At 30.6% G+C, this 24,887-nt stretch overlaps 2 protein-coding genes and 1 long non-coding RNA gene across 4 annotated transcripts; 2 read left to right on the top strand and 1 right to left on the bottom strand.

Annotated features, from left to right (window-relative positions):
- On the top strand, positions 1-2,903 carry LOC138348209 (protein FAR1-RELATED SEQUENCE 5-like). The gene is made up of 4 exons (XM_069296832.1): positions 1-2,458; positions 2,539-2,605; positions 2,713-2,784; positions 2,859-2,903. Exons 1-4 carry the CDS (start codon positions 306-308, stop codon positions 2,901-2,903), a joined length of 2,337 nt encoding a protein of 778 aa, XP_069152933.1. The 5' UTR covers positions 1-305.
- A 1,544-nt stretch (positions 2,904-4,447) lies between these two features.
- Positions 4,448-7,550, top strand: LOC101264618 (actin-105). Of its 2 annotated transcripts, NM_001375922.1 has the most exons (5): positions 4,448-4,578; positions 5,881-5,950; positions 6,045-6,438; positions 6,523-7,136; positions 7,242-7,550. In NM_001375922.1, the coding sequence occupies exons 2-5, from the start codon at positions 5,891-5,893 to the stop codon at positions 7,305-7,307; spliced, it is 1,134 nt and encodes a 377-aa protein (NP_001362851.1). In that variant the 5' UTR covers positions 4,448-4,578; positions 5,881-5,890; the 3' UTR covers positions 7,308-7,550. The 2 variants fall into 2 exon arrangements, with proteins under 2 accessions (NP_001362851.1, XP_010320070.1); XM_010321768.4 differs by lacking the exon at positions 4,448-4,578 and having other exon boundaries at positions 5,462-5,950; positions 7,242-7,513.
- Positions 7,551-8,899: 1,349 nt separating this feature from the next.
- LOC138348330 (uncharacterized) lies at positions 8,900-14,856 on the bottom strand. The gene is made up of 2 exons (XR_011220840.1): positions 14,351-14,856; positions 8,900-9,219 (listed from the first exon to the last, which is right to left on the bottom strand). It is a non-coding gene; the product is annotated as an uncharacterized lncRNA (long non-coding RNA).
- Between the last annotated feature and the right edge of the window lie 10,031 nt (positions 14,857-24,887).

Genomic DNA, 24,887 nt, shown 5'->3' with positions numbered 1-24,887 from the left:
CATAACTTATTAAGTCTTTTTCGCAACATGAATAAACGTTTCAAAGAAATATTCTTGTTTTAATGTATGAAGAAATTTATGTTTTGTAGTGATGAAGATATTTAAAGAATACGTTTAAGAACTTTTTAGCAAATTGAAGAAGTTCAATACATTAGCCATGAAAAATATTTAAAATTTTAAAGCTAACTTACCCTATCAGTCTAATATCTAATAATTGTGTATTGCAGGAAACTTTTGAAATCTCTAATTTAGAAGAGCAAAATGCAGAAGGAATTGAAGATTCCTTGGAGGATATAGAAAGCAACATGAATGCAGTTGTATCTTTTGTTCCTCAACTAGGTGAGCAAGAATTAAGAGAGCCTTACATCGGTATGGAATTTCAATCACTTGATACTGGATTTAAATTTTATCTTGATTATGCTCATCGTAATGGTTTTAGTGTGCGCAAAAATCGAATTAGTAGATCAAGAAAAGATAAATCCATTATTGGTCAAGAGTTTGTTTGTTCAAAAGAAGGATTTCGTTCAAAAAAATGTCTTGAGAGTAATAAGCAACGAGATGAGACTAGAGAGGGGTGCAAAGTGATGATATATATGTCAAAGAAAGAAGAAGAAAAGTGGGTTATAGCTAGGCTTGTCTTGAATCATAATCATGAACTTGCTTCTCCTAATAATCAGAAATTCTTGCGATCAAAAAGAAAAAAATCAGAGGCTCAAAAAAATCTTATTGATCTCTTAAATAATTCTGGTATTCGTCCAAGTAAAATCGCATCAGTGTTAACTACTCAGGCGGGAGGCATAGAGAATCTCAATATAACTGGACGAGATATTCAGAATTATTTGAGCACTAAAAGGCAAAATTGTCTTGAGAAAGGAGATGCACAATTGATGTTGAAATACTTTCAAAAGCGACAATCTGATAGCCCAGGATTCTTTTATGCAATACAAATGGATGTGGAGGGTCATTTAGCTAATTGTTTTTGGGTAGATGCTAGGTCTAGGATAGCTTACAAGAATTTTGGAGATGTTGTCCTATTTGATCCTACATACTTGACAAATAAATATAAGATGCCTTTTGTTCCATTTACCGGAGTTAATAACCATCACCAATCCATTTTATTTGGATGTTCTCTTCTTTGGGATGAAACGGAAGAAACTTTTCAGTGGTTACTTCATACTTGGCAAGAGGCAATGTTTGGTATTTCCCCTCATACAATAATCACAGATCAAGATGCTGCAATAACAAATGCAGTTGCAAAGGTGTTCCCGAATAGTGCACACCATTTTTGTATGTGGCACATTGAGAAGAAGATTCCTGAATATCTAAGTCATGTTTTTCATGCATTTGATGATTTTAAAAATAAGTTTAGTAAGTGTTTACATTGTACAACAACTCCTGAGGAATTTGAAATTGCTTGGATCGATATAATGAAAATGTACAATTTAGAAGAGCATATTTGGTTGCGTAAAATATACACCATTCGCGAGAAATGGATTCCAGCATATGTGCGAACTACTTTTTGTGCCGGAATGTCAACAACTCAAAGAAGTGAAAGTATGAATAAATACTTTAAAGATTATCTTAACTCTAGTACGCCAATGAGTGTATTTGTGACGCAATATGATAAAGCTGTTGACGCTAGGTATGACAAAGTAAGGGAGAAGGATTATAAGACAAAGTATTCAAAGGCTATCTTGAAAACATTATATCCAATGGAGGATGAAGCAGCCAAAATATATACCAGAAAAATATTTCAAAAATTTCAAGAAGAGTTAATTCAATCTCAAAAATTTATTTCAGAAAAAATTGAGGTTCAGGATGGGATACATATTTATAAAGTGCATTTGTTTCAGAGAGAAACACCGACATATATTGTTAGGTTGAATCTTGAATTAAAGAATGCTACTTGTTCTTGTCATAAGTTTGAGTTCATGGGAATTTTGTGTAGACATGTGCTTATGATATTTATAAAGAAACAGATTCACTCGCTTCCACCATGTTATTTATTGGATCGATGGACAAGGTATGCAACTACAGAAAAAGCTAATGACATTTCAAGTGCAGGATCGCTTGCGTATAATCTGAAGTCTTCTACTATATGGTTTAATAACATTATGACACATTCTCTTGGGCTCTCTGAACGAGCTACTCGTTCAGAAAAGCATTATAAATTTACATATCAGAAATTGTTGCAACTAAGTAAAGAACTTGATGAACTTCCATATGAGGATAATGATAATGTTTGTGATGATCAAGTTAACGAGTCAAATAATGATTTGAACTCAAGTGAACAAAGAGAAAAATTTAGTTTGCTTGACCCTCCATGCGTGGCTACTAAAGGATGTCCTCGTTCTTTGAGAATGAAAAGTGGTTTAGAAAGTTCTCAGAAGGTTAAAAGAAGCTCTTCGCTGAAATCAAAAAGAGAAACCAAAATCAGAAAAAAAGGCAAAGGAGTAAGGTAATTTTATAGTTTGATCTTTAATTTAATGTGAATTCATTGAATAAATCACATATTTCAATTATTTGCTTAATTTTCAGTTCACACATTAATGTTGAAAAGGAATTCAATAGCAGGGAAACAATCATTAATGCAGATCCTACAATGGTAAGGTTTTATTTTGATAAATTATGTGAATTTTGACTAAGACTTATTCTTATGTATCATTCTCTTTTTAGCTAACAAATTTTTCTTTTATTTAATCATTTTTAAAGGAATTCTCAGCATATTCAGAACCTTTTGAAGGGCAAAGTGGTCGTGCTGATTCATATCCAACCTCATTTATGGTGGGTTTATTTTACTGCGCTTGTATGTATTTTATTTATAGCATATATGCATTTGTAAACAATTACTGATTCAGGATTTGATGAGAGCAACTTCGTATCCATATCAAAGAGGTTTCTAATCTACAAGGTGACTTGGAGTTTGTGGAATTTAAAACTATAAAGGATGTCTAGAGAGACAATTATTCAAAATTCATTTTGTTCTGTTTTCTTTCTTTGGCAGAATATAAATCCAGGGATATTTTTTGTTCAAGACTTTTTTTTCTTTTAAGTTTACATACAATAACTCAGAGTTTTAGCTTTAGTTTTTTTAGTTGATTGTGTTTTTATTCATAGTGAATTAGTTACTCTTTTATGCCTTCATATATGTTAGCAAGGATACTCCACTCTCTGATACATAACAGCAGCAATAACAATGTATAGCAACAAAAAATTTTCACCGAAAGAATAAAATTTGTAACCAAGCATGCAATTGTGATTAAATCATGGGCCGTAATTAATAGTGTTTGATTTTTTTTGCTTACTCTTATAAGTTTGAATATGTTGATTTTGTTGCACTTTATGTTTCTGGAATAGTTTCATATTAATATTTTGCTAGCATTGCTTCAATGGCAACAAGTACCGGTTCTTATAAAAAAAATAATATGTTGGCAATGATTTTCTTTGAAGGATTGAAGTGCTTTCCAATAAGAAAACACAAGAAATTATGTATTTTTTATTTTTGGTAAGACAAATAAGAATCCTAATTAAATTTGTACAATTAATTTATAATTCAAGTTACCATATAACACTCTGTTATTGTTTTTATTTTAATATTAATAATATTAAAATATATTAATTAAAAAAATTAAATATTTCCAAAAATAATATGCCCGTGTAATTTTTTGTCCACCGTCGGTGGATAGTAGCTAAACTCTTAAATATATATGTTTTTAAACTGTCAACTTGTGATGTTGGAGTATCCTCAAGTAAGTCAAAATGACGAAAAACATATATGAAAATAATGAGTGATTCCATATAATTTTTCTCTATCTAATAGTCATATGGAAAATATCTATTTGCCTAATATACTTTGTGATTTTTATTCATTAAATTAAATTACGTTTCATGATGTCTTATTCAATATTGCAGTTACTCAATTAAATGTATTAGTCATTAAAGCATGTTTAATTTTGAATCGTGTAACTAATTTTCAAAGTTTAAAAAAGGGTAAAACTGTTTCAAATTAGAGATTTTTCAACATTATTTTTCTAAAATGATGAATGAGGGTGAATATAATATGTAAATACCACTGTTTTTGGTTGATGATATTAGTTTATTGTATTTCGTAGTTTAGACTAAAAAGATAGTTCTGTTATGATGACTAAAAAGTAATTTGAGAGCGAAATACATGAATTAAAATATTTTGCAATTAAAATACAGTAATGTAAATGAACAGTTTAATAGAGATAATTTTAATTTGTTTCTCCAATGGAAAATCTGTTGAAATAATTGAAACGTAGTACGTAATATTAGAAAATATATTATTTTTGTCATTTTAAAAGGAAACAAATCTCAAAAAAAGGAAACAAATTAATTTGGTCCAAGATAACTGATTAGTATCTAATTTAAAATTTCATTTGTATTTACAGTTATTTACAATGATACGTGTCTAGAGAAAAAAAGAAGAAGATGCTTAGAGTTTCGAATTATTGATTCTCTGTTTTTTCAAATAAAATAAAATAAAACTTTCTGCCAAAAATCCTCTGTTTTCTCAGAAGAACTCTATACTGAATTAGCAACCAATTTCCTCCAAAGGTAAGTTTTAATACTGCTTCATAATTTATTTGAAGTTGAGTTGTTTTTGTTTTACTTTTTGGACTCAGCTTTTATTCTTTCGAGTCAGGATTTGAACTTTATGTGTTCTGAATACGATTTTTTGTACATGCTTGTCAATATTGACATGGCTATGGCCTATGTGTTTTTGATATTTTTTTTATGGATGAAGTACTTCAACTATTTGTTTGTGTAACCAGTTAACACAGTTTTTGGTGTTTCAGATTCACTTTTGACACTTGGTTAGGTTGATTTCATGTGGTTCTGATGGATTTTTTAAGTATGTTTCGTTGGGAACAAGTGATGTTATTGAATTAGTATGGCTTGTTCTTTTTTGTTTTGTTAAAGAAAAATAGCCAACAAGTGCTACATTGATTTGATTAGAACGTAATTTCTGTGATCGGTAGAGTTCTCTTAAGTGATAACTAATCCGGGACTAATTGAGGTTGAATTTGTCATCAATGATAACCAATATCGGGATAACTTGTTCCCCAACCAAATGAGTCCTAAGATTACTATTTGCGAGGCTAACATTCTTTGTCTTAACAAGATTTATCATTTCTACCTACAGAATGCAATCTGAGTGGATCCATAAATATATATATGCCACTATTTGCAATGAGCACGCGGTAGTCTTTAACAAAACGTGAAAGAATAGTTTAGCAATGTTCTCATTGCGTAACATATTGCATGTTCAGTTTGTTCACTACTCATTTTGTTTCGTGTTTTCTCAACCTTAGTACAGCAAATCCTTTATGAATGTGAATTCGTCCTGTGCAACTAGAGAACTAGTAAGTACTAGCAATTCTTTAGCATTTTGCTCTTTCTTTCCATCGAGAGAATGGGAACTTAGAAATCTTGGAAAATGGATATGCTTTTGTAGAGTATTGAGGAGATATGTCGATAAGAAACTGGCAACTGAATAGTATGTAATAGTAACGGAACTTATCTTGAGTTAAATGGATTTTATGTTTCACTATTATCATATCTTGGTGTTTAGGCTTAATGTGTCGTAATAATTGCATGAATGAACTACCACTGCACAAATTGACACCTCTTATTCCTTTCATGTGTTGTTAAATTTGCATGATTCCCCTACTACTTGTGCCACTCTGTTTGTGATTTCAATATTAGTCTATCTCACCTCGAGTTTGAGTCTATTACACAAAGTAAGAGACTCCTACACAAAAACTTTCACATAATTGACTTTATACTTTGGACATCTTTTACATTGATTAGGTGTTTGTACTAGTGATGTATTACCTCAATTTTACTTATGTATAGCGTTTATAAGATGGCTGATGGAGAAGATATTCAACCACTTGTAGTTGACAATGGAACTGGAATGGTCAAGGTTGGTTAGCAAAAACTGCTTGCGATTCTTGTTACTCTATATATAGCTATGTGACTTTACTGATGTACAACAACTATGTTATTTATTTCTTTAGGCCGGTTTTGCTGGGGATGATGCTCCAAGAGCTGTTTTTCCAAGTATAGTTGGTCGTCCTCGTTACACAGGTGTCATGGTTGGAATGGGACAAAAAGATGCCTATGTTGGTGATGAAGCTCAGTCCAAAAGAGGTATTTTGACTCTGAAGTATCCAATTCGACATGGTATAGTAGACAACTGGGATGATATGGAGAAAATCTGGCATCACAATTTTTACAATGAGCTCCGAGTTGCTCCTGAGGAGCATTCCATTCTTTTGACTGAGGCACCACTTAACCCTAAGGCAAACCGAGAGAAAATGACTCAAATCATGTTTGAGACATTCAATGTGCCAGCCATGTATATTGCAATCCAGGCTGTTCTATCTCTTTATGCTAGTGGTCGTACAACTGGTAAGCAGCAAGTATTGATTAGGAACGCATACTAGTTCTTTTTGGCTTTCTGTCACTAATTTGCTTGCTTTTTTTACCAACAAGGTATTGTGCTTGATTCTGGTGATGGTGTGACCCACACTGTCCCTATCTATGAGGGATATGCACTTCCCCATGCTATCTTGCGGTTAGATCTTGCTGGTCGTGATCTTACAGATTACCTCATGATGATTCTCACAGAGAGAGGTTATTCATTCACCACTGCTGCTGAACGGGAGATTGTTCGTGATGTGAAGGAGAAGCTTGCGTATGTCGCACTGGATTATGAACAGGAGCTTGAGACTACAAAGAACGGTAAGGATGTTGAGAAGAGTTACGAACTTCCAGATGGGCAAATAGTCACTATTGGTGCTGAGAGGTTCCGTTGCCCTGAAGTCCTATTCCAGCCATCATTGATTGGAATGGAAGCAGTTGGAATTCATGAAACAACATATAGCTCAATCATGAAGTGTGATGTGGATATTAGAAGAGATTTATATGGAAACGTTGTGCTTAGTGGTGGCTCAACTATGTTCCCTGGCATAACGGATCGTATGAGCAAGGAAATCACTGCTCTTGCTCCAAGCAGCATGAAGATCAAAGTCGTTGCACCACCTGAAAGGAAGTACAGCGTCTGGATTGGAGGATCAATTCTAGCTTCCCTCAGTACTTTCCAACAAGTTGGTCTCTTTTTCCCTCTCTTTGATTGAATAACAGATACGTCTTAATCTCGAAAATAATTGATTCTCTTCTATATATTTTGCTAACTTGTACTTGTTTTGCAGATGTGGATAACGAAGGCCGAGTATGATGAATCTGGTCCAGCAATTGTCCATAGGAAGTGCTTCTAAGAGTGGTTGTGTTAACTTTAGTTTGTTTATCAAATGAATTCTGTGTCAAGAATTCTTGCGTTTCGTGTAATTTTAATTTGTCTGGTAACACTTTTTATGTTATTGATTCTTGTTCAGGTCTTTCTACTGTGAATTTAACCTCAAAGCAAATTGTATTACATAATAATTAATGAATCACAATATAACAGAGTCCCTTTTGTTAGGAAGAGGTTGTACCCTCAATTTATGACTTTTCAGCGTGAATCTTGTATTTAGTTGTGCTGAGTACCAGACATCTGAAAAAAAAAGATGAATTATCTAGTCTAAAGTTATTTTTTGTTTCCTTTTTACAGAAAAAATTGATTTGATTTGGGATCCCTTAAGGAGTATTCTATTAATTTTTTCAAAAAAAAAAGACCTCATTTTCTTTTTATTCTGATTAAAAAGAATGAATTTTTTTATTTTTTTATAATATTTTAATTTAACTTTTCATCAAATTAAGTAATTCTTTGTGAAACGATTAGAGCAATCGATAATCGCTTATATAAATAGTCCAATGGACTAGTACAAAGTACGAACTGTTATAAATTCATTAAATAAGTGGATAGTCTATAAAGTTAGTACATGAATAACCATTCATATTCACTAGGTTACATGAACCTTTTTGGATAAGTATGTATCTATTTATTATGATACTTAATATGGTGACCTTTGGAATGATTTCTCACTCTATAAATAGGGTTGTTCATTCACTATTGTAATATATATATATAAAACTTATGTATACTTGAATAAGAAGAAAATCTTCTCCTACATCTATTTCTCTTGTCTTCTTCTTATATCCTGATTTTACAACACGTTATCAGCACGAGTCTTTACCAGTTCAAGTAAAGACTTTCAAAGCCTTGGAGGTAAGAATCTCCTTTATTTTTAAATAATGTCTAATCTTTCTAAACATGAATTTCTTGCTCTAGACATATCGGGAAAAAGCTATCTATCATGGGCACTCGATGCAGAAATTCATCTTGATGCGATGGGTCTAGCAGACACCATCCAAGAAAATAATCAAGCATCGAATCAAAACCGTGCTAAGGCGATAATATTTCTCCGTAATCACCTCGATGAGGGTTTGAAAATGGAATATCTCACTGTTAAGGATCCTCTGGTGTTGTGGAACAATTTAAAAGATAGATATAACCACCTGAAGTTGGTTGTCCTTCCACAGGCACGTTATGATTGGATCCACTTGAGACTTCAAGATTTTAAATCTATCAGTGAGTACAACTCTTCTATGTTTAAAATTATCTCACAATTAAAATTATGTGGAGAAAATATCACTGACCATGATATGTTGGAAAAAAGTTTTCCACTTTCCCTGCCTCGAGTATGCTTCTGCAGCAGCAATACCGAGAAATGGGATTTAAAAAGTATTCCGAATTAATCTCACATCTCCTTGTTGCTGAACAACATAATGATTTACTGATGAAAAATCATGAAAGTCGGCCTACTGGTTCTATGCCATTTCCTGAAGTAAATACGACAAATTTTCACCAATCTAAGCGTGAAAAAGGTCGTGGACCCAGTCGTGGCCATGGTCGTGGTCGAGGAAGAAATTTTAATCATGGTGATCGTCTTGCACTAAATAATAACATTCAACACCAGCAGTGTAAAAAGAAGAATGAAAAACATGACGCAGTGCAGAAGAAAAGTTCAGACAACAAATGTTATCGATGTGGAGGAAAAGGACATTGGTCACGTACCTGTCGTACGCCAAGGCACCTGGTTGAGTTATATCAAGCTTCCCTGAAGGAGGTGAAAAATAACGCAGAAGCCAACTTTATCACGGAAGATACTGTTGAACCCATGCATCTAGATGTAGCGGATTTCTTTGAGAACCCCGAAGGAAAGATAGATCACCTGATAGGTGATGGGTCTGTAATAATATAAATATATTTCATTTTCGTCGTTTATATGAACTAGTATGAATATGTTTTCCTAGATTTGTAAATAACTAAAAGGTATAATGTTTATTTCTTTTATATCTTTTATCTTGAAGAATATATGGATACCTCAATGATCAATCATGAAGATATTTGTATAATTGATAGTGGAACAACGCACGCCATATTCAAAGGTGAGAAATACTCCTCCTACTTGCTTAGAAGAAAAGCAAATGTTACTACAATTTCTGGTAATTCAAACTTAATAGAAGGCTCCGGAAGAGCTACTATATTTCTGCCTAAGGGGACAAAACTTGTCATAGAAGATGCTTTGTTTTCTTCTAAATCCCCAAGAAACATGTTAAGTTTTAAAGATATTCGCCGAAATGGATATCATGTTGAGACAATAAATGAAATGAATGTTGAATACCTTGGTATTACCAAGATTGTCTCAAACCAGAAATATGTATTGGAGAAATTATCAACTTTATCTTCTGGCCTGTATTGTGCAAAAATAAGTACGATTGAAGCACACTCCATCGTAAACCAGAAGTTTACTGACTTAGAGACTTTTGTGCTTTGGCATGACCGAATAGGTCATCCTGGATCAACAATGATGAGACGCATCATTGAAAACTCAAATGGTCATCCATTAAAGAACTTAAAGATTCTTACAAATGATGAGTTTTCGTGTGCTGCTTGCTGCCAAGGCAAATTGATTACTAGGCCATCACCAATGAAGGTTAACATTGAATCCCCTCAATTTTTGGAACGAATACATGGGGATATTTGTGGACCTATTCACCCATCTAGTGGGTCGTTTAGATATTTTATGGTCCCAATAGACGCATCTTCAAGATGGTCTCATGTGTGCCTCTTATCATCTCCCAACCTGGCGTTTGCAAAATTATTGGCACAAATGATACAATTAAGAGCGCAATTTCCAGATTATCCCATTAAGACAATTCGTCTTGATAATGCTGGCGAATTCACATCCCAAGCTTTTGATGCTTATTGCGTATCGGTAGGGATAAAAGTTGAACATCCTGTAGCTCATATTCATACTCAAAATGGCCTTGCTGAGTCATTTATTAAGCGCTTACAATTGATAGCAAGACCTCTACTTATGAAAAGTGAGTTGCCTACTACTGTTTGGGGTTATGCTATCTTACATGCAGCATCACTTGTTCGTCTCAGACCGACTCATTATAATAATTACTCCCCATTACAATTGGTATTTGGTCATGAACCAAATACTGCTCATCTTCGAATTTTTGGATGTGCTGTATATGTGCCTGTAGCACCACCTCAGCGCACCAAGATGGGCCCTCAAAGAAGGTTAGGCATATATGTTGGGTTTGATTCACCCTCAATATTCGCTACCTTGAGCCATTGGCGGGAGATTTATTCATTGCAAGATTTGCAGATTGTCGATTTGATGAAACAAATTTTCCGCAATTAGGGGGAGAGAAAAATAAACTTAAAAGTGAAATTGCATGGAAAGTTTCATCATTATCTCATTTTGATCCACGCTCCCCTGTGTGTGAACAAGAGGTCCAGAAGATCATCCATTTGCAAAACATAGCAAATCAAATGCCAGACGCATTTACTGATTCAAAAAGGATAACAAAGTCACATATTCCTGCAGTAAATGTGCCTATCCGAATCGACGTCCCAAAAGGACCATCTATAAGTGTCATAGCTTCTGAATCATAAATACGCCTGAAGCGTGGTATGCCATTGGGTTCAGAAGATTAGAATCCTAGAAAAAGAAGTACAAAAAATGACACTACAAAAGAATTTCACGAAGAAATTCAAGATCTGATTAATCCTGATATTCCTGAAGAATTCAGTGAACCCGAGACTCAAGTAAATGAAGAACTCTCAATAAGTTCTTCTACAGGTGATGGGATAAGTTTAGATCGATCAAAAATCATAGTGGATAATGTTTTCGCATATGATGTTGCACTTAACATTATGCAAGGAAATGAGGATCTTGAACCTCTATCCCTCGAAGAATGTCGACAAAGACATGATTGGCCAAAATGGCAAGAAGCAATTCAATCAGAATTGAATTCACTTACTAAGCGTGAGGTTTTTGGACCAGTAGTCCAAACGCCTAGTGATGTTAAACCAATTGGCTATAAATGGGTCTTTGTACGAAAAAGAAATGAGAGAAATGAGATTGTAAGATACAAGACACGCCTTGTTGCACAAGGATTCTCTCAACGACCTGGAGTCGACTATGAAGAAACATATTCACATGTTATGGATGCAATAACTTTTCGATATCTCATCGATTTAGCTGTACATGAAAATCTTGAAATTCATCTAATGGATGTGGTTACAACTTACCTTTACGGTTCACTTGATAATAAAATTTATATGAAAGTTCCAGAAGGACTTAAAATGCCTGAAGCATGTAGTTCAAAATCTCGAGAAATATATTCAATCAGATTACAAAAGTCATTATATGGCTTAAAACAATCAGGGCGCATGTGGTATAATCCTCTCAGTGAGTACTTGATAAAACAAGGTTATATGAACGATGTCATTTGTCCTTGTATATTTATTAAGAAAACAACATTGGAGTTTGTTATTCTTGATGTTTATGTTGATGACATTAATCTCATTGGAACTCCAGAAGAGGTTCAAAAGGCAATTGAATATCTAAAGGAAGAATTTGAGATGAAAGACATTGGAAAGACAAAAATTTGTCTTGGACTACAAATAGAATATTTAGTAGACGGGGTCTTCATCCATCAATCTGACTATACTGAGAAAATCTTGAAACGATTTTACATGGACAAAGCACATCCATTGAGTACTCCAATGGTTGTCCGATCACTTGAAGTGAGTAACGATCCATTCCGACCTCAAGAAGAGAACGAGGAACCTCTTGGTCCAGAAGTACCTTATCTTAGTGCAATTGGGTCACTTATGTATCTTGCTAATGCTACGAGACCTGACATAGCATTTTCTGTTAATTTGTTAGCAAGATATAGTTCTTCCCCTACACGAAGACATTGGAAAGGAGTTAAACATATATTGCGATATCTAAGGGGAACTAGTGATATGAGTCTATTTTATACTAACAAAGATAGTGCAGATCTTGTTGGTCATGCAGATGCAGGTTATTTATCTGACCCACATAAAGCTCGATCACAAACATGCTATCTGTTCACATATGGAGGTACTACTATATCATGGCGATCTACGAAGCAGTCTATTGTCGCTACTTCTTCAAATCATGCTGAGATAATAGTCATTCATGAAGCAAGTAGAGAATGTGTATGGTTAAGATCAGAAATACATTCTATCAAAGAAAGATGTGGTTTGAAGTGTGACGTCAAGATACCCACAATACTCTTTGAAGACAATGTTACATGCATAGCTCAATTAAAAGGAGGCTTTATAAAAGGAGATAGAACGAAACACATTTCACCAAAATTATTCTTCACACATGATCTCTAGAAGAATGGTGATATTGATGTGCGACAAATTCGTTCGAGTGATAATCCAGCAGATTTATTTACTAAATCTTTACCGCCTCAACTCTTGAGAAGATGGTTCACAAAATTGGAATGCGGAAACTTAACCATCTGAATCGTGGTTTTTATCAGGGGGAGTAAAATACGCACTGTACTCTTTTTTCCTTAATCTAGGTTTTGTCTCATTGGGTTTTCCTAGAAAGGTTTTTAATGAGGCAGCAAATAATGCGTATCAAAAGATATGTGTACTCTTTTTCCTTTACTAGAATTTTTTCCCACAGGGTTTTTTTTTCTAGTAAGGTTTTAACGAGACACAGTATCTATGGACATCCAAGGGGGAGTGTTATAAATCCATTAAATAAGTGGATAGTCCATAAAGTTAGTACATGAACAACCATTCATATTCACTAGGTTACATGAACCTTTTTGGATAAGTATGCATCTATTTATTATGATACTTAATATGGTGACCTTTGGAATGATTTCTCACTCTATAAATAGGGTTGTTCATTCACTATTGTAATATATATATATATATATATATATATATATATATATATATATATATATATGAAACTTATATATACTTGAATAAGAAGAAAGTCTTCTCCTACATCTATTTCTCTTGTCTTCTTCCTATAATCCTGATTTTACAACACGAACCACTTTAATTGTTTTTAAATACCAATTTTACCCATAGAACAATACAAGATGCCACAATAATTATATAGATCATATTAGGGCCAAATCCAATCAAACTATCCAATTAATCATAAAATCAAGTAAAATAATTAACTTTTTGAAGAATGATGTATTAAGTAAATACAATAGGCCCCACATAAATACAATAGATTTATTGTTAATCAAATCGGTTTAACAATTTGAACTTTCCTAGACATTATTATACTATGATACGCCTTGGGGTATTTAAGCGAGAAACTTACCTAAATATATAATATTTTAAAAAATATTTATCATTTATAGCTAGGCCTGGGCGTTCGGTCGGTTCGGTTCGGTTCGTAAATATCGTTTCGATTTTCGATTTTCGGTTTGGCCAAATATGAAACCAAACAAAACCGAAATAAATTCGGTTTGGTTCGGTTATTATAAATTCGGTTCGGTTTATTTCGGTTCGGTTTCGATTTAATCAAATTTAATTAAAAAATGGTAAAACGGCCATCGTAATAACTAAATATCGACTCAATCTATAATAATAAAAAAACTATGAAAAGTCAAGACACAAGACTACACAAAACTCCAAAAAAAATATTACCCACACTATTATTTTTAATCTATATGAGTACTGAAATTTTCTTCATCTATTGTAAATCATAAAGAATCATTCTAATTTTATAATTGTAATTATTAATTAAAAAAAAGTCATAAGATAAAAATCATTTAGTATTAGCAAATAATGGAAAAACAAAAAAATCATACAATTAAGACTAACAAAAATAATGATTTGCAGAGCACAGAAAAGAAAAAAATATTTTCACAAACTTGGTTATCTTCTTTCTTTCACTACTAGTACTACTACTACTACTACTACTACTATTATTATTATTATTATTGTTGTTGTTGTTGTTGTTATTTATATTTTTGGATGTGTTTTATAAAGGCATAAGAAACTTACGAGTGACGAAAACGAGAGATGAGAGTTGAGAGATGAATGAGAGGGGTGGTTGTGGGCCTGTGGAGAGCCGGTGGGCGGCAATTGACGACTGGCAGTGCTGCTGGCTGCTGTGGCGGTGGCCTGGGTGGCGGCTGGCGGCGTGGGAGTGGCGACTTGCAGCGTGACGGACGGACGAGTTGACGACGGTGGACAGTGGACGGTGGGTCGGACGTCGATGGCAGTGGACTGGTGTTTCAAAGAAGAAGGTTTCACTTTCAAGTTTCAAAGAAGAAGTTTTGACTTTCAGACTTCATTGTTAATTTAGGGATTTATTATTTAGGGAAATGGGCTTGGGGCTTGGGTATTGGGTAATTGGGTTATGGGTATTTGGGTTATGATTTAAGAATTTTAATAAGGGAAAATTTCATATATGGCAAACATATTTAATGAAATAACGCTCTATAGGTCTAGTTTATCTAATTACATTTTATGGGTATAGTTTAATTTGCTATACAACATTTAATTTGTGTATTATGTTTTTTATTTATAATTTATATAATATTTCTTTTAATATATAGATAAATTAACGCTAAATAAAGGTAATAAAAAATTTAAATAATCCCATGATTCAAGCTAATAGTCTTAAATCAAATAATTTCCATAAAAGAGTCCTATGATGATACAAACACCATAAAAACTAGTTTCCTCAAGCAATATTACACGGGAAAGAAATTCTAATTCTTCAATATCCTTGTTTATTCAACTCGGAAACTTCATACTTTGAACAATAAAAAAGAATACGATTGATTTGTATAATATGTATTTTTTTAATTAAAAAATTAGAAAAATTGTATATTAACAATTATATTCAAACTGTTGGTCAGAAAAATCGAATGACACAATTTATACAATTATATGCTTTACAAATATAAACTATTTGTAGAAATAAAAACTAATAAAAACTATTTGTGTTTGTATATATCTACAAACAATTTTGTATATAACTACCAAAATACTACAAATCGCTATATACAAACTTTTGTATATATCGCTATATACAAACTTAATTATATCAATATAGTATTCAAATTTACAGAAATACATATATATACCTCAAACAATTTTGTATATAACTATCAAAATATACAAATTGCTATATATAATTTTTTTTTGTATATATCACTATATACAAACTTATTTTATACAATTATCTGATGTTTATCAGATTTGTGAATGTATGTATTTAAATATTGAATATGTATATTAATATTGTACTTAAGTATACAGAATTATGCATATACCTCAACTAATTTTGTATATGAGTGCATAATATACAAATCGTTGCATAAAAAATTATTTTATACAATCGCTTGATATTCTTCAGATTTGCCCTGATTTGATGAACCAGACACAATCTCTTCAAATGCAATTGGGTCAAATTTTCCTTTGATCTCAACTCCTCAATAAATTTTTCCTCTAGAATTTATTTAGATTGATCCTTAACCACTAAAATCGATCTGAATTCGACGACAAGAGTCCGATTAGTGCACTCATCACCGACGGCGACACATGAGTAATAAACCCTAACTCATAATTCTCTTTTGAAAGAATTTATGGACAAGAACAACAACAGTGACAAAAGTATAAACAACGATGACAACAATCGGAATAATAACCCCGGTAGAATCGCATCGTCCAAAAGAAAGCCTAAATAGTATACAAAAGAAAAATTACGAAAAGATTGAGAAGAAATCTAAGCGGTTACATGTAAGATTGAAAAATCGATTATTAGGAAAAGTGGAGAATTTCATATTTCAAAAAAGAAGTGTAAGGAGTGAAAAGGGAAATGTGAAAAGGAGAGATGAAATTTAGTTCGTATACAAATGCAAATAAAAGTTTTTTCTAGTTGGGTATATAATGAACTGTGGGTCTCATAATTAATGGCAAAAAAATACAAACTGTATTCACTCAAAATAATTAAATTAAACTATACCCTTTTAAACTAATAACATAGTAATGTTTGTCAACTCATGTAATTTTTCCTTTTAATAATTGAGTTTGGGCTGAGTAATAAAAATTGGGAAATTTTTTAAAATGTCAATATTTTAGCATTTAAGAGGACTCATTAGCAACAATTTCAATATTTAGTAAAAATGTCATTTTAGTTTGTTATGTATCTTATTTAAGTTTTTTATTATTTATTTTTATTTAAAGAATATAATTATTTAATAACAAAAAGGAGAAAATTGAGGGGGGAATATTTCAAAAAAAGGCAAGCATCCTTAATTTTCTCATCAGTTACATTTTCAAATAAAATTTAAATTTTGTTTTTTTTCTCCAGAATTTTTACCTTTTTAAAATTATATTCATTCCACAATATATTCTATTTATATTTATTATAGTTTTTTATTAGTTTGTATTCATTCCAATAGGTATGCCGATATAGTCGTTTAAGAAATATATTTGTTTTTTCATATATTTTTCCCTATATAGTTTTTTTTTCTTCAAAAATCATGTATGTATTCATTTCAATATGTATTTTATTTGTATTTCTATTTATTCTAGTTTTTATTTAGAATTTTGTATAATAATATATAAAATACATAAAATTAGTATGATGAAAAAGTGAATGAAATATAAAATTGAAAAGAAATAATTGAATATTTGGTGTACTCATTCTTAAATAAAATACATAACTAGTTGACATACCTTTAGAATAAATACAAATTAGAAAAAAATGTCAAATTCAGTTGACATACCTTTATTAGTTTGTATTCATTCTAATATGTATGTCAAATAAAATGTAACTATTTAAGAAATACATTTGTATTCGTATATATTTTTCACTGTGTATTTATTTTTCTTTTCAAAATCTTGTTTCCTTTTCTAAGTCGTATTCATTCCAATATGTATTTGTATTTGTATTCGAATACAAATAAACTAATAGAAAGTTGTTCTTCTTATAAATAAAATACATAACTAGTTGACATAAATTTGGATGAATACAAATTAGGGACAAATACAAGATTCATAAACCATGCAACATGAAATTTTTAATAAATACAAATATTGATAGTATACATAGTGATTTGAATACAAATTAAGAAAGCATACCAAATTCTAAAAAAGAACTATAAATACAAAACAAACTAATAGAAAATTGTTCGACAACTATCCGATCTTCGTCATCTTTTCCAAGATCCTCATGAGTAGACAAAGATTCTACATTTGCGTTCTGAAGTTGAGGAAGGTTTTGCACACCAATGAGTCTTGTAAATGTTCTTACCCTCTTTCTTCCCTCATTTTAGCAGCGGATCATACATTATACACTATTTGTTAAGTAATAAATAAATTAAAGGATGAAAAATCACTAGAAATTGGTTGATTAAGATGAATACCTCTAGTAAGCCTCTTGGATTCAGCCATTGGAGAGTAAACCATAACGGAAATTGAAAAATATAAACAACATTTTTTAAGATTTAAAGAAAAATAAAATTAGAAAAGAAATCTGAAAATAGGATAAAGATTAGAGATACCTTAATCAAAGGGATTCTTGTTGATTCAATTTTGGATTAAAAAAACAACCAAAATATATGGCAAAAAAATATTTGCAACTTGAATGTTGGAGGAAAATCAGAAAAGATAACCATGAGAGAGAGAAAAAATTAAATGGGAGAGAGAATTAACAATTTGAAAAGATAAATATGAGATAGAACGATAAGAATTAATTGAAAAAGAGAGATAAAATAGGAAGAAAATTGGGACACATAAATTTTTTAAAATAATGACATTTTTGACATTATTGCTAATATTTATAAAGTATGGATATTTTTACTTAATATGTTATTTATTTTGACTAGTTTACTAATTTTTCCATAAAAATTTATGTAATTGGGCTTGGAAGGATTAGAATTTAGGAATGGGTTATGGGGTATATATATATATATATATATATATATATATATGCCCAGGCCTATTTTTACCTATATAATATGCATCATTCTTTTAATATATAAAACAAACCCTATTCAATATAAGACAATATTTGGGGTAATTTGCTAAGAATGATACATATTAAATAGCTATATTATGAATTGGGCAATCACGATGTTTAAATCCATTCCAGAGTTACTATTAAAAAAAAGATCCTCAATAACCACAAGTATACTTTTTATCACTGTGAACACCTTGACAATCTTGGGGAGATTGAAACAAACACTACAAGCATAGACTTTATGTGTATCCAATAAACAAAATATCTAATTATAAGCTAGCTGCATATATGTACCTCCTTGCTAATACAGAGAAACAATTGCAAATCATAGTTTAGATTAAATATTAATTGTTTGCACTTGTGTTAGAAAATGGAGATGGCTGAAGATGCACAATTAGGAGATTGTCCAAGGCACAAGAAGCGGTTTTAGTTGCGTCATCATCCTACTATATAAAAGAATTGGTAATTGTCTTAAATTTGGGTTTAACTAATATCTATGTTCTTTAATTTGAACGTGTATAACACTTGAATTTGTATAAAATTGAACAAATAGTCCTGTATGGCGTTTTACATGAAAATTTTGTATTCTACGTGTACTATGCGTGTATCATGCCACGTATGATGCATGTGCCTATTTGCTCAATTTTATAGAAATTTAAATGCCTACTTGTGCACATTTTAAAGTTTGAGACCATAAATGTCAATTAAAACTAAATAAAGGACATACTTATATATTATGACTTGATATTTTTTTAATTACTACTAATTTAGTAATTCTAATACAAGAATGATTAGAAAAAAAATCTAATTCGAAAAAATAGAATCTAGATGATTGCCGGGATTGAGGAGTTTGGATCGTAGCCTTTTGTCATCAATTGATATTAGCAATGGATTTTTTTCAGGTAAAGGTAAGTTTCAAATTTGTTTGATTAACCATCAAATAAATAAATACGTAAACCTTAACTTGAAAAGAAAACAATATTTATTTAACTAAACCTTTCAATATGCAGTTCAACCCCTAATCGGATTTCTATATGGAGGCACATGTCTATTCCATTCCTTTTCTACAACTTTCATAAGTTTACCCCAAGTAATCACTCTCCCTGAATGTCATTCTGATGACAATGAAATCCCGTGGATTAAATGTATATATTCTTAATGCTTCTTCAAATCCGAAAGGTGACATGTAAATGGGACGAAGGTAGTATTAAGCAAATATACATATCAAAATTCAGTGCAATCGTCAATAAAAGTTATAAAATACTTTAACTCACCATGAGATAGTGTCGACTTCATATTGCATAAATCTGTGGAATTAAGTCTAAAAATTTTGAATTCCTGTCAATAGACTTGTAAGGATGTTTAACAAACTTACTTTTCACACAAATTTAGCATTTCAATTTATTGCATTTGAAATCAGGCAATACTTCTAAAGTAATCAATTTTCACAAGACTTTGTAATTTATATGTCTCAACAGACATGTCATAAATCATTTGACTCCAATAAGTAAACAAAAACAAATTTCTTATTAATACCGTTAATAACCATTACATTCAATTTGAAGAGGCCATCAGTGAGGTAGCCCTTTAAGAACTCTCAATCAGTAAAATACAAAAAATAGTAACAACATAATAATTTCCTTAAGATTGTTGTTAACTCTTGCATTCCTGAGATACTTAGAACAAAATTTCGAAGAACTTTGATAATGCTTAACAAAGTTTAAGAACATTTTCACAACTAGAAAATTAAAACTAGTAGAGAAAATTAGAATCAGAAACAATTTAGAAAAAATATACGAAATATTTTTCTTAACGAAGAATTATTGTCAATCATTGTTTAAAGAATCTTACTAATTCCAACAAACTTTGCAGAAATACGAAATTATCAAAGTTTAATGAAACAATGAAGAATAGAAGAACAAAAGAATAGAAGTTCATTCACAAATCTAAAATTTGTAACTGAAGAAACCTTACTCCTAGAACAAGAACCAGGTTCTTGTAATTTTGTCGTAACACAATAAAACAAAGATTTATCGTGAAAACCTTCCTAACTCGAGGAAGGGAAAAATCACACCGAAGTTTTCTATTAATTCAAGATTTACAACTCAGTTAATCAATGAATCTAACTCTAAACTTCTACCCTTTTTGATTAACTATAATCGAAAACTCTCCACTCAACAAGAAGTCAAACTCGCTTCTTGTTTACAAAAGCTCTCAACTCTTGTTAACTCTAACCACCTAAGAAGTCAAACCCACTTCTTGTTTACAATTCTCTCAAGACTCAAGTCCCAAGAAGTCAAACCCACTTCTTGTTACAATTCTCTCAAGACTCAACTCCCAAGAAGTCAAACCCACTTCTTGTTACAATTCTCTCAAGACTCAACTCCCAAGAAGTCAAACCCACTTCTTTTTACAATTCTCTCAAGACTCAACTCCCAAGAAGTCAAATTCACTTCTTGTTACAAGTCTAGGAATTATTACAACTCAGTAATAAACCTAGAACAAATCAACAAAGACTAATAACTCTAGACTTTAATTGATCAAACTTCAATATCCAATAGTTCTGAGTAGAACAGGTATCGTGAACCTGGTCCTTATTTTGCTGTGATGAAGGTGAACCTGGTCCTTGCGTTTCTGTGACGAAGACCTGCGTTTTTTCTCCAGAAAATACTGCTCTCAAGATGATATATTTCGTGAATATGCAATACCTATTGTTCTGGCTTTGCTGGAAAAATTCTCTCGATTTTTGTGATTGCAAAGACATTTTTTTTCTTCAACTTCTTGATCCTTTTATAGATTTGATTTGCCTTCAACTTCTACAACGAAAGAAATTACAAATCCTTTTCCTTCTTGAACTTGTCTATATTTACTTCTTTCCTTATTTGACTTGAATTGTAATTTCTTTATTTCTTTCCTTCTTTGGCTTGGATTGCTACTTTTTTTTATTTCTTTCCTTCTTTGACTTGAATTGCTACTTTTTTATTTCTTTCCTTCTTTGGCTTGGATTGCTACTTTTTTATTTCTTTCATTCTTTGACTTGAATTGCTACTTTTTTATTTCTTTCCTTCTTTATTTATTTCCATATTTGTCTCCTTCTTTTCTTTCTTTACAATGCTGCACTTTTTCTTCTTTGCCTCAATACTTTTTCTTCTTCGCCGCAACCTCTCATAATTTTACACATATGACACCATCCTTCACTTTATCAATCATCAAAACTACTTTATTTGTTCTCCTACTTCCCAACAGTAACACATACCAGAAAATGGAAAACTAGAAAGAAGATCAAGCTCACTGAATGCACAGTGTCCCCATAAGAAAATTATTTTCCTCTAGTATCCGATATTTGATTTGGAATATATCCTACCATTATAGAATGATCTCAATTACCAGTGTATTGATACCCAAAACGCTGGTGTCAGCGAGCCATTCAACTGCAGTAAAGTATACTTAGGGCCCATTTGGATGGATTTAATAAAAGCAGATTTACAAAAATACTTTTGAAAGTGCTGAAATTTATTTTTAATATTAGCAGTTATGCATTTGGATAAAAGTGCTGAAATTAAAAAAAGTTGTTGATGTGTTTGGCAAATAAATGCTGATAAACAGCTTTTTAAATCAAAATGTCTGAAATACCCTTAAAAGTTGTTAACATAATAAAAGTTAATTAATTTATATTTTACAGCCATAAATAATTATATTTTGCTATCATTCACATATTTCTTTCTAATCACAAATTATTTATAAGAGGAATATAAATTTATTATAGATTTTAAGATATATAATTTGAATAGATCAAAGAACGATTTAAGATTTATTTTAGTTTTATCCATAGATAATAATAATTGTCTATCATTCACATATTTCTTTATTATCACAAATTATTTATAAAAGGAATATAAATTTTAATTTCACTTCAAATTGGAAGAACATGAAGAAGTTTAGCAGCTATGCCAAACGTGAAAAGGGAAAATGGAAGAAAGAGATGTAAGGGTTATGTGGGTAATTTGGAGATTGTATAAAAATATTAAGGGCAAAAAGGTAAAAATGTGGTCAACTTAAAATAACTTATAAGCTAAAAAAAAAACCCTACCCCAACTTTTAACTTTTGACTTAAAATAACTTTTTTTTAAAAAAACTTAAAATAAGTTATTTTGAGTATTGCCAAACAACTAAATTAGTCAAAATCAGCTTTTAAGTCAGTTTGACCAACTTTTAAGAAGAGCCAAACATGCTCTTAGAATACTAAATTTAGAGCCTCTTTGGATGGGCTTAAAAGATGGTCAGATTGATTTAAAAGTCAGGTTTTGACTTATTAGAGTGTTTGACAAATATAAAAGTAACTTATTTTAAGCCAAAAGTTAAAAGTTAGATGAGATGTGCTTTTTTTTTTTAACTTAAAAGTCATTTAGTGTTGATTGTATATATTATCTTTTTACCCTTAATTCTTTTATTATTATTATTATTATTATTATTTTATTATTTGTATTATTATTATTATTTATTTTATTATTCTTTATTATTATTATTAATATTTTATATATTATTATTATTATTTATTTTATTTATTATTATTATTATATATTATCATTATTATAATAATAATAATAATTATTATTATTATTTATATTTAATTATTTTTGTTATTAGTATTGTTATTTATTTTATTATTCTTTATTATTATTATTATTATATTATTATTATTATTACTATCATTTATTTTATATAATTTATTATTATTATTTTTATATATTATTATTATATTATTATTATTATCATAATAATTATTATTATTATCATAATAATTATTATTATTATCATAATTTTTATGATAATAATAATAATAATAATTATTATTATTATTGTTATTTTCATATTATTATTATTATTTATTACTATTATTTAATTATTATTATTATTATAAATTATTATATATTATTATTATATATTATTATAATTATTATTTATAAACAATTTGCGATAATAAAGAAATATGTGAATGATAGTAAAATATAATTATTTATGGATGTAAAATATAAATTAATTTTATTTCATTTTTATGTATAAAAATTTTAAATTAATCAACTATTATCATGTTAACAACTTTTAAGGGTATTTAAGATATTTTGATTAAAAAAAGTGTTAAATACATTTATTTGCCAAACATATCAACAATTTTTTTTAACTTGAGCACTTTTGTTCAAATAAATAACTACTTATTTTAAAAATAAGTCCAGTACTTTCAAAAGTACTTTTTACAAGCTACTTCTTTTAAGTCCATCCAAACGGGCTCTTAGTAGTAGTAGAAGAAGTACAAAAATTCAATATTTAAAATGAGATGAAATTCGTCAATTGCTAGAAAACAAAGGGTAATGCGAAAAGATTTTTATTGTGCCTTACTGGAAATGTTACATAACTTTGAAAAAGTCATAATTTTTCAGAAAGGTCGTCACCTTTCATAAAAATCCCAACTTTTCGTAAAAGTCGCAACTTTTCATAATAGTCAAAACTTTTCATAAAAGCCGCAACCTTTCATAAAAGTCATAACTTTTCATAAATCGTAACCTTTCATAAAAATCATAACTTTTCATACTTCATAAAAATCGGAACTCTTCATTTTCCATTCAAACACCTTTAAACCCAACATAACAAATAGCGAATATGATAAATTTGGTCCTTCAATTGTCCACAGGAAGTGTCTCTACACTTGTGAGAACTTTAAAAATCCTTTTTCAAGACAACTTTAAAGCTGAACAAACATTAGTAACATCATTATGAACCTATGTTGATAAACTACAAATGGAATAAATCATTAATGTGGCTATACTAATAGCATAACCTAGCTAGCTGGATGAATTAATACTCATCAAGCAGTACGTTGACATTTGGTGATGCTGGAGGAACAAGGTAACAATATAACAAAAATAACTTTTAGCGGTATTAAATATTGACACTAATAAAGAGTGTTAAAGTCTTTAACGGCATTAATTAAGTGCCATTAGAACCAATGTTGCCAAAGACTTTAGGAACATATATCAAGAGTGACAATTGTCGCTAAAAATACATATTTAGCAACAATTAAGAATTAAATGTCGCTATTGATTATTTTTATTGTAGCGTAAAAGCTCTGGACTCTATCATCCTTGAGTGATCTCCCAAGTCTAACTGTCACCACTAAAAGTGCAACAAGCCAGCAAAACCGTTTAGGGAATGATTCAATTTGTAATTGCAATTTTGTCGAATATCACTACACCAAACAATAGGAAAGGTGTTCAATTATAGCAAACTATTTCGATCAAGTTTGGTAACTTTCTTGATATTTATCCTTCTCAATGCACAATTAGTATGTGATTTCCTTTTTTAGAAGCGAAGGAACAAATTCTATAAGTATTAAGAATGTATACCTGGATATTAAGTGTGTGTAATTGGGGTGCACTTTGAAGCAACCAAATAACAGCTTAAACAAATAAATTCTATTAAGTTAAACAATAATGTGGTGATGTACGTGACCATGTTGCTTTGAAGTAATTTACATAATATCACCACGTCTTTTCTCTGCCTAGTTAT

Source organism: Solanum lycopersicum, chromosome 4 (assembly GCF_036512215.1).
Source record: "Solanum lycopersicum chromosome 4, SLM_r2.1".
Taxonomy (NCBI): Eukaryota; Viridiplantae; Streptophyta; class Magnoliopsida; order Solanales; family Solanaceae; genus Solanum; species Solanum lycopersicum.
Note: the sequence above shows the minus strand (reverse complement) of the source record. Positions and strands in the feature narration are given on the sequence as shown.